Source organism: Lonchura striata, chromosome 4 (assembly GCF_050655825.1).
Source record: "Lonchura striata isolate lonStrDom1 chromosome 4, ASM5065582v1, whole genome shotgun sequence".
Taxonomy (NCBI): Eukaryota; Metazoa; Chordata; class Aves; order Passeriformes; family Estrildidae; genus Lonchura; species Lonchura striata.
Window position 1 is genome coordinate 25,232,953 of NC_140706.1, and position 17,979 is coordinate 25,250,931.

General features: G+C 35.4%; 1 protein-coding gene across 3 annotated transcripts in view; it reads right to left on the reverse strand.

Moving 5' to 3' along the window:
- The window catches only part of GABRA2 (gamma-aminobutyric acid type A receptor subunit alpha2), a 63,508-nt gene that overhangs the window by 13,742 nt on the left and 31,787 nt on the right, over positions 1-17,979 (reverse strand). For all 3 annotated transcript variants that reach the window (XM_021524958.3, XM_021525032.3, XM_077782831.2), the window contains 4 exons: positions 11,725-11,945; positions 9,345-9,427; positions 6,388-6,531; positions 5,446-5,598 (listed from right to left, as the gene is read on the reverse strand). In XM_021524958.3, the coding sequence (XP_021380633.1) occupies positions 5,446-5,598; positions 6,388-6,531; positions 9,345-9,427; positions 11,725-11,945 (601 nt within the window). The remainder of the gene's footprint in view (positions 1-5,445; positions 5,599-6,387; positions 6,532-9,344; positions 9,428-11,724; positions 11,946-17,979) is intronic.

A 17,979-nucleotide genomic window follows, 5' to 3' on the forward strand; every position in this document is an offset into this window, starting at 1 on the left:
CCCTACAATGAAGTGGTCAAAAAACATTTAAAAGGCTATGTAAAGACTGCATGATATCTCACTATGATGTAGAAAAAAACATTTGCATACAGGGTAAGAACTCTCTTCTATAACTCAACACCCAGCAGATGTGGCAACTGAACTGATAATTGATGCCAGACAAAACAGTCACGTATTATTTTGTAAGGGGCCATAAGCAGTCACCAGTTTGTTTTTGAAAAAGACCCAAAAAATAAACCATCCAACCATCTTCTTTCTCCAAAGACCATGCATTTTTTACTTAACAGTAAACATCTTTACAAGGTTTGTTCTCATCAGTGCATGCCTACAAATCTAAATATCTTATATCACTGAAGATTTATCCATTATAACCAAGAGTGGAGCTATTTGAATGCCTGGGATTTTTTTTTTAATGGTTCTGATTTTGAAACAGCATTTGCTTACTGGAGAGAGAAAATTCATCTCCATAGCTGCAAATTCAACATATTTCACCAGCACTATGCTCATATCTCTGGAAAATACCAGATCTGTTATGCATATAACAGTGAAAGAGGTAACCCGAAAAACTAGAAATATCTAACTAGAAACAGAGAGTGGAAATTGTAGGAGTTAACACATAAATATTAAAGTTAAAATCTGTCAAGATGACTCCTTTATGCCCACATTTATTAGTTACACATAATGGTTGAAGAAGAACATGTCACAAAAAGATTGATACATCACTTTTTTTTTCAATTTGGGAAATTAATTTCATTGTAATATTTTTTTAACAGAATTGCAAATGTGTTTTGGTAATTAAATATCCCAACCTGGTCCAAAACCCAGAGAGATTCATAAATACAAATAACAGCAGAAAGAAAAGATTGCTGATCATTTCAGAGATACAGATTACCACTTCATTTTATCACTCTAAGACCAAATAGATAAAAGTGTAAACAAAAGTTTAAAAATTCTGTATGTTGAATGATATTAAAGCACTGCACCATAACATTTTGCTACAGGATATGTTGTTTGCTTTTATTTAGTCAATGTATATGTATTAGCAGAGAATGCAATACAAAAGGAATGTACCACAATTTTGCTCAAACACCAGCAGGTAAATCTGAACAACCATTGAGAGAAAGATTATAGAAAATAGCTCTGTCTACCATTTTCACTAAAAGAACAACACAAACCAGCATTTTTAAATAGCTTGGAAGGCAAGAACCATAACAAAATCTATTTCCAGAAAAGTTGAATTTAATCAGTCGAGTAAGCTCCGTATCCATATGGTGAAGTTGGTACCATGCTGCTTCACTGTATCAATTCTAAGCAACGAAACACAGTTTCCCATTAAGCAACGCACAAGCTTATTCCCAAAGCCAAACAGTGAGTGCTATTTACCCCAGCTCCAGGAAAAGTTGCATGCAATTATGCCACCCCTGGAATAGGAACTATGTCTTCACACACAACTCAGTTGAGGAGGGATACTGTTTTGTTTGCAGGCAGCTCAGTCTCTTACTCAGGGCTAGTTTTCCACTACCCACTGCCTATCACTATATTATTATATCTACATTTATCTTGACATTTTTTACATTTACATATTTTCTTATATCTATTTAGAAATTCCCAATTAAGAAATTATAAACAGAAGTGTGTGAGTGGTGGGATATCTCTAAAGGCACAAAAGATAATCTGCAGCATGCGGGAGGAGAGAAGAATAAAGACAATTTATTTTTTTTTCAGTGAAATGGGAAAATGTACTTTGTATTTATAGAATTGTTCAAAAGGGCAGGTCTCTATTACTCAATTCCCATGTAAAAATAACCAGAGAACAAACTGGAACATTTCTTGGGTTCCTAGTGTCACGATTAAAAAGTTACTTTGGGTTTGCACGGCAAAGTTTTGGTAGTGGAGGGCTGCAGCAGTGGCTTCTCCTGGTGAGAAGTTCCAGGAGCTTCCCCCATGCCTGAGAGATCCAAAGCCAGCCAGCTCCAAGAGGGACCCACCACTGTTGGCCAAGGCAAAGCCCCAAGGGCAACACTGGCAATGTCTCTGGGATGGCATATTTAAGATGGAGAAAAAATTATATTGAGCAGAAGCAACTGCAGGTAGAGAAGACAAGTGAGAATATGCGACAGAAACACCTCTGCAGACACCCAGGTCGGTGGAGAGGGAGAGGGAGGAGGTGCTCCAGGCACAGAGAAGGGATCCCCCTGCAGCCTGTGGTAAAAGCCATGGGGAAGCAGCTGTGCCCCTGCAGCCCTCAGAGAGGTCCACGGTGGAGCAGAGATCAACCTCCAGCCCACGGAGGACCCCACAAGAAAACAGGTGAATGCTTGGAGGAGGCTGTGACACTGAAAAACCTGCAGGCTTCCAGTAGGACCTGCGCCTCCACAGGGGACCCATGCTGGAGCACTCTGTTCCTGAAGGACTGCACCCCAGGGAAAGGACCCACATCAAAAACAAGTAAATGCAGACACAGGAACGCAGAGTAACAATAAAATTATCACAGTGAACTGACAAAAGCACATAGCTATGTAAATTTAAATAAAATAAATAATAAGACTAGTTTTTCTTTTTTCCAGCTTCAGTTAACAGAGTATAGACCTAACTACATTTATTTTATCATTTTCATTGATACTCCATGTGAGTTAAAACATAGATAACTGTAGCACTAAGAAAACTAATTTCTGATTTTCTGTCACCTGCATCTAATGCTGCTATTCAAACACATGATGCTTCTAATGTTATGACCCATTAAAAATGAAGCAAGAATCCAATAACCTGCACAAGATTAGTTTTGCTAATATTGTTGACACTAAATGCATAACAATAAACACATTACTAAAATGAAACAGATTGTAATCTTGCATTAAATTAAGGCATTATGAACCAGTTTTATTCTCTTTCATTAACAATGTAATCAGATTTATCTGCTAGAGAAAGCACATTCAAGACTTATTTAATCAGTGACAAAATTTTCTTTTTCCAAAAATTTAAAGCAAAATTGAAGCAATATAGTAAAATGAAATAGATGCCATAAAGAAAAGGGATTAAAGAGCTCAACTATAAAATAAGCTTCATTATATCAACACCTAATGTTAGCCTAAAAGTTGAAACCACATTGCAAAAGAATAGAAAGGGAAAAGAAAAGTAACTTCTTTCACCCATGAAATAATACATGCTAAGTGGTGCTTTGAATAACTAGAAGTTATGTTTCTTTGAAAAGAATAGTATTCCAGTAGTTGGTCCTTAGCTCTCAAGAGGGCCATTGAAATAAATTTCTCATTGATTTTCAAAAACTCATTGTCAAACCCATAACTTCTGTTTAATTTTATTTTAAAATTGATATATTTAATATACAATGCAAAGACAGGTATCTAACAAGTTACTAGTCCATATAAGAACTAAAAATAAAGTATGATCAATAAAAGTGTAAAGGAATACCCCCTACAATTTTTATATTCTCTGCTGAATGTAGCTTGTTTCATTAACTTAACTGTAGTATGGGTTTCTTTTGTCACTGGATGGGTCTATTTCAAAGCATCACCCAGATGAAATCTTGAGTGTACCAGCCCAACTCCAGCTGACGAGAATATTCCAGTACACTCAAAAACCACTAAAGAGCTATAGACAAACTTTGTTATGAAACTATGACTAACTGCACATTTTTGTAACACATTCAGGCAAGAGACCAGAGGTTATCAGAAATCCCTGTGACAACTGCTGCCAGTAGCTATGGAGAAAACCTGGGAGATCCACTTGAGGCTGTGTACTTCGAGAGCCTATTGGCAGCTAACACTGACAAAAGAAAGTTATGAAATAGCCCTCAGGGAAAATCCAACCCAACCCAAGGAAAAAGGCTAAGCCTGAGGAGCAAACGCTGCACACTAGGGCTAAGCTTTCTCCAACAGGCAAAACCTGGATTAAGGGTTCCTGGAGGGGACAGAGCCCTTAGTCTCATGCAGGGTACACGTCTGTGTGCAGGAATAAAATACTAGCACATAACTGCTATGTCTGCAAGAAACCCATTGTAAACAGATTTCAGGTTTGGTGTCACCGAGTGGTGTGATTCTGTTCTTGTGGTCCTCCTATGCACTTCCCTCAAGACATCCTGAAGCAGGACACTTCATTATCCACGTTACACCAAACCCCAGGAAAGCAAAGCAGCAGGCTGCCATGTAGAATACTTATTTCTAAAAAAAGTATAAATTAAACAGAAAATAAATCAAGAGCAAGAAAGAGGGGTGCAGGAAAGGACGCATTTCAGGAAAATTATCCCAGGGCCTTGTTATGGGTGGAGTGCCTTGTTAACAGTGACACAGCACCAGAAAGTGCATTTTAGGAAGAGCAGATGTGAGACTTTTTTTGGAGAATCCAGTCACATGGTCCTGTATGTATTGGAGTGGATACAGAAAAGGGCAAACACAGAGATATAGAAGGATTTGACAGTGTACTTGCAAGGCTGAAAAACAGGAGTGTACATTTTCATAATCAAAAATGGATAAATTCACAGAAGATTTTGAAGAAAGACAAAGAATCTGCTTGATAGGTGCCTGGAAAGCCATGGCAGAATTCTGGTCCCACTGAAACCATTGACCCATTTCATCTGACTTCTATAAGGCTCATAATCAAACCTGCGATTTTCACAGTGCTTTGTGTGGCATGTTCTCTACCATGAGAGACAGTAAATGCTTTGTTGTGCATCACACTTAATATGCATTTGAGTTTGGCCTATTTTTTGAAGAGTACGTGGTGCTTACTGATGACTAAGCATACAATTTTATGCAGCATTTTTGATGGCTGATTCCACACAGACAGTAATTTTATTGTGCTAATCTCTTTTTCTTTAACAAACAAAAAACTAAATTAACTTTGCTTTGCAAATAGAAAGACATTTGTTACTTTGAGAAGCACAATTTTATTGCTCTGCTGATCCTGTCTACTGCCTCAGAGTAATCTCCAATATGAATTAACAAAAAAGGGTTGCCCAAAACCCCAGAATAGGATTTCTTTAAAAGAACTTCAGCTTGAAATTTTAACACAAATAATTCAACAAAATCAAATTTAATTTGCCTAATTTACAAATAAATTTAGAAATTTGCTCATCTACCAAGTACCACAACACTTGGATAATACCAAGGTAATTATTATATATATTTCAGAAAATCATCGAAGTTTACTAGATTTACTTTTTAAATAGAAACATTATCATATTTTTCTATTCTGTGATTTTTTTTCCTTTTAAAAGAGTCAAGGATATGAGGACAGTTAGCTTGCATGTACTAATTTCCAAAACCTCTGGGATTCTTGGGAGATGTGTAAGTTGAAAGCTGTTTGGACTAGAAATCATAGCACATTGTACAAACACTTTAACTTGAATGAAAAAGCCCTTTGCTTCAGAAGTACTTCCTAGCATCTTCAGCTATTGCAAACAGAGCTAATGCTATGCAGTATACTCACCAAAGACTGTCCTGGCAGGTACAGATTCTCTGTTCAGCCAGAATGACACTTGAGACAGAATGACAGTCATGATACAGGGGAGGTAAGTCTGAATGACAAAATAACCAATTTTTCTCTTCAAGTGAAAATGAGCCGTCATTACTGTATATTCACCTAGGTGCCACAAACAAACAAAATACAATGAAACAAAAGGTTATCATCTTAAGAAAGTCCATTTCTTTGATAAGAGAAAGTTTGCTATGTTTATGTGAAACAAATGTTCTAGGGTTATATTGTACCAAAGGTATTTTGTAATAGAAAGCATCCTATAGAGTATAAGAAAGATTCTGAGTACAGCTATTTCGTATCCCCACTGTGTTCCATGAAAGATGAGTCTTAAGGAACTCCCAGGAACTCTTAAATGTACTTCAGCCTTGAAGGCTTCTGCTTATAAGCAACTCTGCATTCACACAACACCTCTCTGAGAACTTAATCACAGTTAGAAAGCAGTCTTCGGGGTCCATCAAAGCCCAGCACATGCAGGAAAACAGTCTAGAACCAAGCAGAATAGTCCAGTGTTTAATGTAAAAATATGATGGAAGAGAAACATGGTTGAAACCCATCTGTATTACCATTTAATAGACAAAATCTATGTCATTTACAATATGAAATTTAACAACTATCCCAACCCTGAGTTACAAAGGTTAGAATTAAACATGAAACTCCAGATAGAATTAAAAAAAAAAACAGTTACTGAGGGCAAGTTCACCTCTGCTATTACCAGTTAATTATAATTTGAAAGAATCAGTGAGATGCTGTTTTGTGTTACTTGTACACTACATGCCTAATAGATCACATTTTGCAACATTCTTTTTCAGAAGACTTTAACACCACCTGGAATATAGTTTTCATAGCCAGTAACTGCCTTTTTCTCCAAAATATTCTAAAAAATCTTTTACTAACCTGTGCTAGACTTAACTGTCTCTTTTCCTATTGTTTGGCCTAAAAGATCATACTGGTTCAGTCTTGAGCCATCTGGTGCCACTTGTACCGAATCTGAAGCATTATAAGTCCAAATGTATGTCACTTCTGAAGTTGTGTATGCATCTGTGCAAAACAAGGTAAAATATTTAATCAACAATTTAAATTAAACACCATCCATCAAAACTCACAGAATTACAAGAGCTACTTATTTTTCAAATAAAACTCACCCCAAAGAATTTAAAATTATGTGGTAAATAATATCTTTGGCCATTTAAAATAGTTTCACTATAAAATAAATGCCTATTACAGCATGGGAACAGGGCACTCACTTGTGATCTTATTAACCACAATTTATTTCTATTAAACTACAAACAACATCTCTTCTACATTGTTAAAAGACTTGTCAGAGATTAGATATTATATGTATCCTATAATTTTTGATAAGGCAGTTAAAAAGCAGTACAATTTACAAGATTTAGGACACACAAAATTTTTAAAAATTCATTAATGTATGGTTCTGAATTTCCATTGTCTCCACTCTCAGCTTCAGGGATGTATCACAAGAGTTTTAGTATTAGTTGAAATCCAGACTTAAATATGGGAAGTCAGCAGTGACAACACCCTGGTACCTTGTCCTGCCTACTCCCTTAAATCTCACTAGTTGCCATTATTTTGGGGGACGCACCAACATTAAACAGGCTGCTCTCTCAGTACATTCATGATCAAACACACATTAAGCCTGGTCTCTCAAAAAGCCAATCAACACTGTATTTTAAACAGCACTAATGCCTCTCCAGTAAGTAAGAAAAAAAAAAAAAAAACAACCAAAAAGTATGTCCTGAAAGTTTTTCCAGTCTAATATGCTATTAATAAATGTAATAATAAAAGAAAAGGGTAAACCACTGATGGAAGAAATTATGTGTTCATTTTGATTGACTGAGACAAGTACATGTTAAATCTTACACCATAATTGCAATGTAATTAAAAAGTAAAGCATCATTACTGTTGGTTTGTAACCATTTTCACTTGAGAAATCTCTAGAGGCTCAGAAAGTAGCTTCTTCATGCAACTAGCCATAAATTGCATGACTAACAAAACTAGCAGGTGGGTAGCAAGTAGAGATTTTTAACACTTCCCATGTATCCTTCCAGCTTTACACAAAAATATCTCTGCTTTAATGCAAACCAGCAGTATGGCAAATTGTTGATTTGTCTCCATTTTCTTCACTATCAGCTAGACTTCTTGAAAAGAATAAAGAAAAGCAATCTATTAAGCTACAGCTTCTCCCATACATTCAGTTTGGCTTTTCTCTTGTGTATAAAAAGAGACAGTTATACATGCTGATGATCCTCCTAGCAATGTAAAATTACAGCATATGAAGAGCTGTTACAAATATATACCACTGGCAAACTTGCCTTAGTTAAACCAAAATCCTCAGGAATCCTGCTTATTTTCACCACTATTCATCATTCAGATTCTATCCCAGAATAAAAGCTGAAAAATGCACAGTTGTCTAGAATTGAGTCCTAGGTAAAGAAATAAAAGGTGTGTGAAGCCATTCAAAATGAACAGAAATAAGAGTCCCCTGAATTTGCCAACAGGCTTGAGCACAGGTGACTTTGACGGAAATGAAAGACACTTTTTTTAAAATCACATTGTTCACATTTAGAATTTCTCTGATTATTAGAAAATCATAGGAGAGAAAAAAAGAGCAAGCTGGTAAGAAAAACAATCAAGACCGACAAAATGATAAAAAAGGAAGTGGTTCACACAAAGTCTAATGCACCTAGTCATAAAGGCTTCCAACCTAAAACTGATCCTGAAGGAAGTAGCCTTTGGACCTGAGTATGAGTTTCATTATTATGGGAGTTTTAAAGTTCTTTTGAGGCTACATATGAGGTTTTTGTTTCCTGCAACACCTTATAAATCCAACATGCCTTGCTGGGCACATATATGTGAATTTTATTAGTCAGCCGATTTTGGCTAACATCTCTGGTGTTAGTTATTTAGGCTGCATTATGTATATCAAATATAATATTGAAGGGGCAGGAAAAAGCTCCATGATGCAAAGAGTATTCATTCTAATGATCTTTTATCTCCATAGTTAAGATTTCCTTCAAATATGGAAACATCATCAGAAACTTGGGCTTTGTTTAATTTGCTACAAACTCCAAGGAGCAGATATATTGGAGCATGATGGAGAGAGTGTGCACAGCAGCACAGTGCTATGACAACATCATGTGGTTAATGATGTCCTTAGTGGCAGCATATCACCTGTTTTGCATTCTGTGGTTGCTACAATTATTGTGAAGTCAGCCAGAATTTATAGGTTTTAACTTGTTTCCTCAAAGAAACCTAATTTCCTTTCCTGGACCCAGCAGAGAATGCAGGCTGCAGCCAAAGGGGAAAAAACAAAGCTTTTAGTGTAAAAAATCCAGGAAATAATCCACCTGTCTGTAACATGCAGATGCACTAAAGAATGAAATTTTTTATCACAGAAATCCATTTGTTATTGTCTTTGTTGAATAAGAACATTAAAAATATCATTAACAATAAAGAGAAACTAAGTTGTGATAAATTAAAAAGACCCACTCATTGAAGTCTTTGATCTGCTCTTTGTTAATGTTACACTGGTTATGAGCATCCAGTTCTGTGTTGGTCAGTATGATTTGCACACTGTAATGAAAGTAGACCAGTGCAGTACTGATCAGGTGCAGGGTTTTATTGTCAAATGGAGTAATTAAATCTTTAAAATACACTAGAAGACACAACACTTGAATAGAGAAAAGGGATCTTGATGTGTCAGGTTAACGATTTTTTGTGAAGTCCCATCTTGTGGTTTACATTCCTTATGTAACAATTTACTGAAACAAAATTATCCTGAGAAATGTTAGCTATTCACTAATCAAAGGCTATACTTCACATTATATACTTACAGCTGCCAAATTTCAGAGGGCATGAATGAGCATCCATAGGGAAGTCCTCCAAGTGCATTGGACATTCAGCTTGGACTGTAAGCCTAAAAAGCAAAATACCTCTATGCATTTAAGTCTTTTAGCAGGACAAGAAAATCAGTTCCAGAAAAATAACAGAGTTCATGCCAATTTAGCAGACTGAATTGAAATTTTATATTAGGCTAACAAGAATTTACATCAGCTTTTACCTCTTCCATTTTATGTGATCCTTTGAAAGGTATTTATTTATCATATCAAGAACCTGCAAAAGCTGACCTCAAAATCATGAACAAAGGTCATTTAAAGAAAAATACAAATTAAGTACTGCCAAGTTGTTAAGAAAAAGAATTTTCTTCTCATAGTATTCTGAGGTACATGTGCTACTAAAGCTCTGAAAGGCTCATTAAAAAGCATCTCAAATACAATTAACTTGCCAAAGAACCCTACTTCAGTCTTTTAAATTCAATTTTTTACAGTTTGAATGGAAGATACAGAGAAAAAATATTTGTATTCTTTCAAAATGTTACTTTTGCTCATTCTCCATGTTACTAGTAGTTATTCTTTATGTAAAGTGTGACAGTATGTTAACAAAGCATTCACTTTTGCCCATTTTGTGAAAAATCCCCAAATCATATATAGGGATTAGTAAAATTAAAAATAATTTAAAAGTATTTGAATAAGGCTTTTCATGGACTTCCCCACTATTTTTAATTTAAAAAAAAAAAAAGAGAAAACTATTTCTCCTTTCTCTCCTTCCTATCCTTTAAGTCTTCTCCAGGTAGAGATTTTTTCTGTATGCGTTTTCTTCCTCTTCATCCAGCCCCAAACATCAGTTACATCCTCCTGTATTTGCAGTGATTCCCAATCATTGTATTCCCTGCTATATTCTCCCAGCCTTCCACCAAAAAATATTTCATATTTCTACTCCTGTACTCCCCAGGAATGTTTATCTGAATTCAAGGGGCACCCAAAGATAAGAATCAGCAAACAGCTGAAGGCAAAGAAAAGAACTGCATGAGCCTCTGATGTAAATCACACAATCATTTTATGTAGACACGATAAAAATAGCTGTTTAAAATCTAGGCAAAACAATTAGATCAGTGTACACATTAATCTCATACCCTGAGAACCAATATACTCACAAGTAACAAAAATGCTTAGTCAATTATAATTAACCTGACCCAGCTTATACTTCATAATGGTTTCCAACAGTATTTTATATTATTTATAGGATATGATTATTATACCCTCCGGAGGAAGAGAATTTCAGTCAGCTTAGATGGATAATTCTCAAATACTGATTTGAGCCAAAGCAAAAATACAACACAGGGGGTCTGAATTTAGTTCAGGTAAACTCTTCTGAATGTCTCCAACCACTGAATTATCCAATATCATTAGCAGCCTATCCATTAACATTTAATAGTGTAAGGCTTTCAGAGCTGTGTATCAGGGATGCTGGCAGGGCTGCATGGAGAAAGTATCATGGTACATGTTAACTTTGAAACTCACATTTTCTATTTTACTTAGGCTAGGGATTTTTAAGCTGACATTCATGACAACTTCAATTTATTAAGTATTCTCCAAGAAAAAGAAAATAACTAAGTCAGGTGCTTCTGCAAACCTGGATAAAATTTTCCAAAAAATTCACATAGGTAACATTATTGCCAAAAGAGTTACCAAAGAAGAAATCAGTCTTACAAAAATGCTACTAATATCTGTGTATACATGATTTTTTATAATTTTTTTGTATTCTATATTCTATTATCTAGGTAAATTTAATACATTTTACCAGCTAAATATTTATCTTAGCTACAAATTATGCACAAGATGAAAAAAATCAAAATTCTAAGTTAAATATTTTAATTAGATATTAAGAAACACTAATTGCACAGTAAGACATATTTTCCCTTTAGCTCTTCCTGGAAAGAATTTGAGACCTTATTATTATCTCTTCATTCTTGCTCTGTTTTTTTATTGCCCTGATCTTAATAAAAAAATTGCTTAGGGGCTGACATATTCAGTACAATGGCTGCTGTAACAGGCTCAACTCCTACAATATTTTAATCATTCTAAAACAGAGTTGGTAAACTCTACCTGAAGGTCTCCCTTAACTTTATTCTGGTGTTCAGTATCTTCAATATGTTATAAAAACTAAGGCACACATAGAAAACTGACCTAACTCATTATCAGCCAAGAGACTTTTAACAGAACTGGAAACAAAACATACATTTTAGTAGCTTTCTTTCTGCTTAGAGAAAAATAAAACAAATGAGAGTTCTCCTGAAACCTGAGTTAATTGTTTGTTGCTGGGAAAAATCAAATAAAGAAATAAGCTGAGTAGAGAAGAGATGAGCAGACATACCTCATGGTGTACAAGAGTGTCCCATCATCCTGGATTCGTAGAAGCTTGTTTGGCATTGTCATGTTATGAGCCACTGACTTCTTCCCATTGTGAAAAAATGTATCTGGGGTCCAGATTTTGCTGGCCATTAGGTTGTTCAGCCGAAGAATGTTCATTGGGCCTTTAAACTTTAATCTCTCATCCTTCCATCTCTGACGGAAGAACACATCTATTGTGTACTCCTGTAATGGAATAAATATATGCTTTTTTTGACACAATGAAACACTAATCTGCTTTCTGAGAACAAAAATAGAAAAGCTTTGTTTGCAAAATTCCCTTGGCAAAATTGTCAAGGGAGAACAATGATCACAAAAAATTGTATGGTACTGAGAATAATAAGCAGGAAGCGAGTGTATTAAGGGTATAACATTCTTCTTCATGATTGCTAGGTGTTGTTTTTATATTGAACTCTTTCAATATTTATATCTGCATCTGATATACAAGGTATCTATGACCTGGGTAATTTCAGTAAACACAGTAAGGAAGAAAAGTAAGGAAAAAACACAAGATTAAGTAGTTCTTTCAGTATCTTCTGTAGAGTAACCCAGTATTTCAAGAATGTGGAAAAGGCTGAGCCTGGAAGTAAGGAAACAAGGCAACCCATAAGGGGGACAGTATATACAAGCAAAATTATATAAGATTTTTCCAAAGAGGAATGTGAGGCTCTGTAGTGGTGTGGATTTTATGAACAAATGTACCAAGGTACGAAACAGCAGCTGATGATTAACAGGTGACACACACTGCCTGGTGAACCTCACTCTGATGCCTACTCTTGGGAAGGCAGTACAGTTAATAAAACAGAATTCAAGCAAAAGCAGACTGATGACCTAGACCAGATGCTTGTCTCAACAGGCTGGGTAGCCCATCTGGTGGGTTTTGTTGCTGTTTAGCTGGTTGCTGGATGGGGTTAAACCACAAAACAAACAAATAAACAACTGATTAAACATTGATAATGTAAATTCATCAGCTATCTTCAATATGGAACTGTAAATGGATTTAGTGTTTTGCTTCTGTCAGCACAGCATATAAATTGGTTATGGGAGAGCTTAAAAAAATGTGTTGGAAGCAAATTATTTGGCATATTGGCAAATGCTACCTTGGTGCAATTTTGTTTTGTTGGACAGGTACAAAATGTGGTCTCATGATTTCAAAATATTAGTATGCTGCAACAGTCTGTACTACTGCAATGGCTCTGCATAAACCATTTTCAAGTAAATTACTTTGAATGGACAAGGCCTGATAAAATTTAACCAATTTTCAAGGGATTTAAATATAAAAGTGACTTCAAGGAACTTATCAGCCTCTATCATTTTCTGCTGGCTCCCTTGTGTGCTGATTAACAAGGCTTAAGGTTCTTTTCCATCAATCATACAGCAATACAAAAGGAGTGCTGACTAGACAGAGACAAGTGACAGCTCTCTTCAGCTCCTTTGGTCTGCTAGCCAAAGAGCTGTGAGGCCCTTTTCCAGGTCAGGGCCAGAGGCCAAGGACAGTATGCAGAATAAAGGAATGAGAATTTTGTTACGGGAAGGAGCACAACAGAGGCAGGAGAGAAAGCAGTTCTCTTTTTCAATGGCAACAAATGTAAAGAGGAATTTTGGAAATTATGGATACTTAAAAATTAATCTGACAAAAACCAGAAGTTCAGTTTTTAGCTATACCAAAAGGTCATACATTAATGTAATAAAAATTTGTCATTTTTTAATTTAAAATTATAAATTTTAAAATAATCTTAAATAAAACTAGCATGACAGTAGACAGAACATTTATCTGCTTGATTTCCTTTAATCCCACTATTTTCTCTAATAATAAATATATCTGTTTAATACAAAACTATGAACCTCTAAAGCATTCACTTCTTTGATATTATACTTGATTTTGTTCAGTACCTCATCACTGCTAGTGACACTGCCTCATAACAAGTGGTTTGCTCACTTCTCTATGATAGGTCACATTTAGTTGTCCTCTTTTATTTGCTGATTTATATGTTGTTTTATTTGTTAGATATCATGTGACTTAAAATCCCATTTACAAATAACAAGTTACCTATCAGCTCAGTTGCAGCCCAGGGAAAGTGACAAAATGCATAATATCATAGAGGATCAGGAGCAGCAGGGGAGTATATGAAATATGGATAGAAATACCAGGTAATTAAAGGAAAATTGCCCTAAGAGGCTCCTTGTAGTTTTCATCTAAGAGGTTCTACCAATAAATCATTTTTATGGTAAAACTGATGTTTGAGGTATAAAGAATTGGGAAGAAAAGCCTGAAGGGATTAAGACTTTGAAACTCCACTGAAATTCAACAGGAGTGAGTGATACATCCTACAGGTTCTTTTGGCAAATACCTGTGCACATAAATGACTAGAATAAAAATCTAGACCTTTTTGCAATGTTTCCATCAATAAAGAACTTCAAAGATCCTGCTTTTTTATAAGAATTACAAGAGAAATAAGATAGAAAAAAAAAAAGCAGATATGAAATGCCACTAAATCAAAACAGCAACATTTAAAAAAAAAACACATCTGCTGCATGGCAACAGCTAAGGAAGTAGAATAAGCAGGAAAGAATGAGCAGGAGAATGAGCTGCAACCTTTAGAGATCCTACTGGGAAATCTCTGGCTGATCCACAGGTAGTGTGGCTCATGGTTAATGGCTCAAACACTGTTAAGGTAATCATAGAAAGACTTTGCCCGCTATGGCAAACTCTATAAAGAAGCAACTGTTCATCTGAGACCACAGAACTCCCCTCTCTCCCTCTCCCCAGTATGCCTCTGTGAATTCCTGGAAATTTGGAAAGTAAATTAAGCCTCCTGACGGGAATTTGAGATAAATTAAAGGTGCTACTAATTGACCCATTATCTCAGGTCTAAGGAGAAGTAAACAAGGCTGAAGGGAATGTATCCACAAGAAAAGCAATGCAGGTGTGCTGAAAATAAGCCCTGGCTGGGTTTGGCATGGGGAGACCATAGCTGCCAGACTCATTTCTGGAATCTTCCACTTCAGGACTGCACATGATCCACAGTTGCAACAGATCCATGGTATTGCAAAAGACAGCTTAAAACTCCCCTCCCCAGGAGAAGTGTCTGGGCACACCCATTGCAAACCTGGACATATATTAACCCATTGAACTCTATGTTTCATTGGCTTCTCCCACCCCTGGCAGATCAAAACTGTGACCATAATTTTGACTAACAAAACTGAAATTACATCAAGTCTTGTCGAAATCATGTGTGGAGATATCTTTCTATTCTCCTTTCCTTCTCTTTCTTTCATTTCCTTACAAATTTTCTTCAGTGTTTTATGCTTTTGTACTGTTATATTGCTATTGATACTAATAACCAAAATGGCTACATACCCCCATTCCATTGCAACCAAAATTTTCCAAAATTAGCACATAGATACATAAATATATATGTATGTATGTATGTAGGTAGGTAGGTAGGTATGTATGTATGTAGGTATACCTATGTATGTATGTAGGTAGGTATATGTATCTATGCATGTTTATAAACACCAGTCATTGGGTGTTGTTTCACACTAATCTGCTCCCATGATCAATTATTAAGAACATGAGTTACCCTCACCTTTGGGATGGTTTCTAACACCATCCAGTCTCTGCTGGAGATCTTTATTACAGAACATCTTTTTAGAAGACAGAAACAGGGAATAAACCAAGGTTTGGTGTGAATGATAACAAACACCTGTTTCCATTTACCACAATAGTAGTAAAATCTCACATAGTTCTTAAATAATTTATCTTTCTACAGACTTATTTGCATTTTTTCAATGTAAGTATTTGGATCTCAATTCTGTCATTGTCCTTTTAAAATGATTATTTAAAGCAAAATACAAACCCTGCCTTTGCAACCCAGTGCTATATTCACTGATCTTATGTTCTCTTCTGTGCCAAATCTATTCTGCTTATGATCATGAATCCCTACTAATGTTTATCATATTAAAAAATGAAAAAATAAGGAGGTATTGAAGTCTTTTTTATAATCAATATGATAAAAAGCCAGCTACAAAAAGCTGCTACATAAAGATTTTGAGACTAATTCCTACTCAATACATTTTCTATATGCCACTTTGTGGTAAATGCTGTGTAATGTTTGCTTTTCAGTCAAGACTAATGCTCGTAACAAAGGCAAATCTGGACTCCAGAAGAAATACTCAGATTAATACCTCATACTAATTTAATTCATTCTGCAAATATTCTCCTATGAAAAACACCTGTTCTCTCTGGACATGACCTAACCATTTTCCAGTATATTGTGCAATATCTCCACAAAATCACAGGAGCATTCTTCCAGGTCTTCAGAGGACTCCTGTGATAATTTCTAGACAAGAAAGTGTTTCCTACTGTGTTGTGTCTAAAATGGTGCTTATACAGCTAGACTATAACACAGTACAATTAAACATAACCTTTCAAATATGTGTTATACTACCTTACATGAAATTTTAGGTACAGACAATGAGATTCTTGCTACAGTTTTAAGAAGCACTTGACCTCTGCCACTTCAATGAAGAATAAAATGGTGAGGAAATTTTATTCCTCTTTTAATATGCAGTTGTTGTGCATAATACTATGCACCATAAAAAAGATGTTTCTATCTCTGGCAGGAGCCTTAACTGACCTGAGTATAAGCAATCCCTCACCACTACATTACAGTCTTTTTTTTTTATTTCTTTTTTTTTTGTTTGTTTGTTTGTTTGTTAAGGCCGGATTTGTACAGAAAAAGTTCAAACAACAAAAACTTGTACTCTCATCCTTTCCAATAACAGTTGGCAGATTTTGACAGTTTTAGCATTTTAGCATCTGGAGTAAAAATGGACATGTTCCAAATATCTTAAAAGTTGTAAGCATCCATTAGCAAGCAGTATTGTCCTGAAGCAGATGGAACATTTTATTAATTACCTTCTGGAATCCAGTATTTTGTTTAATGAATAGTTCAAGTCAAAGTTCCTCATTCCCTTCTTGTAAAGATTTTTCTAAGTCATTTATGTAACATATATTTGTCTTTTTCCTGACCCCTCTTAAAGCCATTAATGGACATATATATATATATAAAACCACAAAAGCAAATTTTAAATACTGTAAAATATAAAACTTTTAAAATGCAAATAAAAAAATTAAAAGCAAGCAAAAGGGAATTGGCACATACAACTTTTCACTGAGTCTTTACAACAGTTAGAAATACTGTGCTTAATACACTGATGAGACAGCTCAGATTCATGGACCTAAATGTCACCTAGCTAATACAGGAACTGCATATTAGTATTTATTTTTACATCAGTATAATTTCTTCATTTTAATTCTTAAAATGTTGTTTTCATATTTGTCTTAAAGACATGTGCAATTTTTTTTTTATTTGTTTAAAACCCTTAACCATCTTAGTATCTAATTATCTATCTATCTAAGCATCTAAATATCAAAATTACTTTCAAGAAAACCAAGAAGGAGTTTAGACAGAAGAGTCAAAAAATGTAATTTGTTAAATAAAAATAATCTGCCCATTATACCCACTCTTACCATAGCCTGATATTTGTCAGTGTGACAAGGGTAAGTTTGTGATGCAACTTCTGCAATTCAATCTATTAAACCTGCACACGAGATATTTTCAGTAAGTGCTGAATTTAGCTTTACAGTAGGAGGATCACATCATTAGTTGGTTGTCTTGGTGGTTTTCTCTGTGGGCAGATCCATGCAGGATGCAGATGGCACACAGGAGGACTAACACAGTACAACAGCATAAGCTACTTCCTCTTCGTGCTCCTTGGCTTTACCTCGTCCCACCTACCAGGATGGACAAACAAATCCATCTCACTATCTAATTTTCTCTTCTCTTAAAACAAGCAATTGTCTTACAATATGAGGACTGAAAGATTTCTCCTCCAAATGCCCTAGATGCTCCAGTCGTAAGCACTGACTACTCAGCCTCTGTACAAGCACTTGTCTATCAACATCAAACCTCACTGCACAGATAAATAAACTGAGTCCACTTCATCTTCTCCAAAACCTTCTGATGTGTATAGAACACAGAACAGCCTGAAATTCCCTTCAGATCTTTTGGAGTGTGGATCTTACATACTAGTGACTAGAATCCTTGAAAATATTCGGATGAAGGAGGATTCCGGTTTGAAATTGCCCTGTTATTTTTTATCAAAACCCTTAACAGCCCTGTTAAAAACTGAAACACAATCCCATCCCTGCATT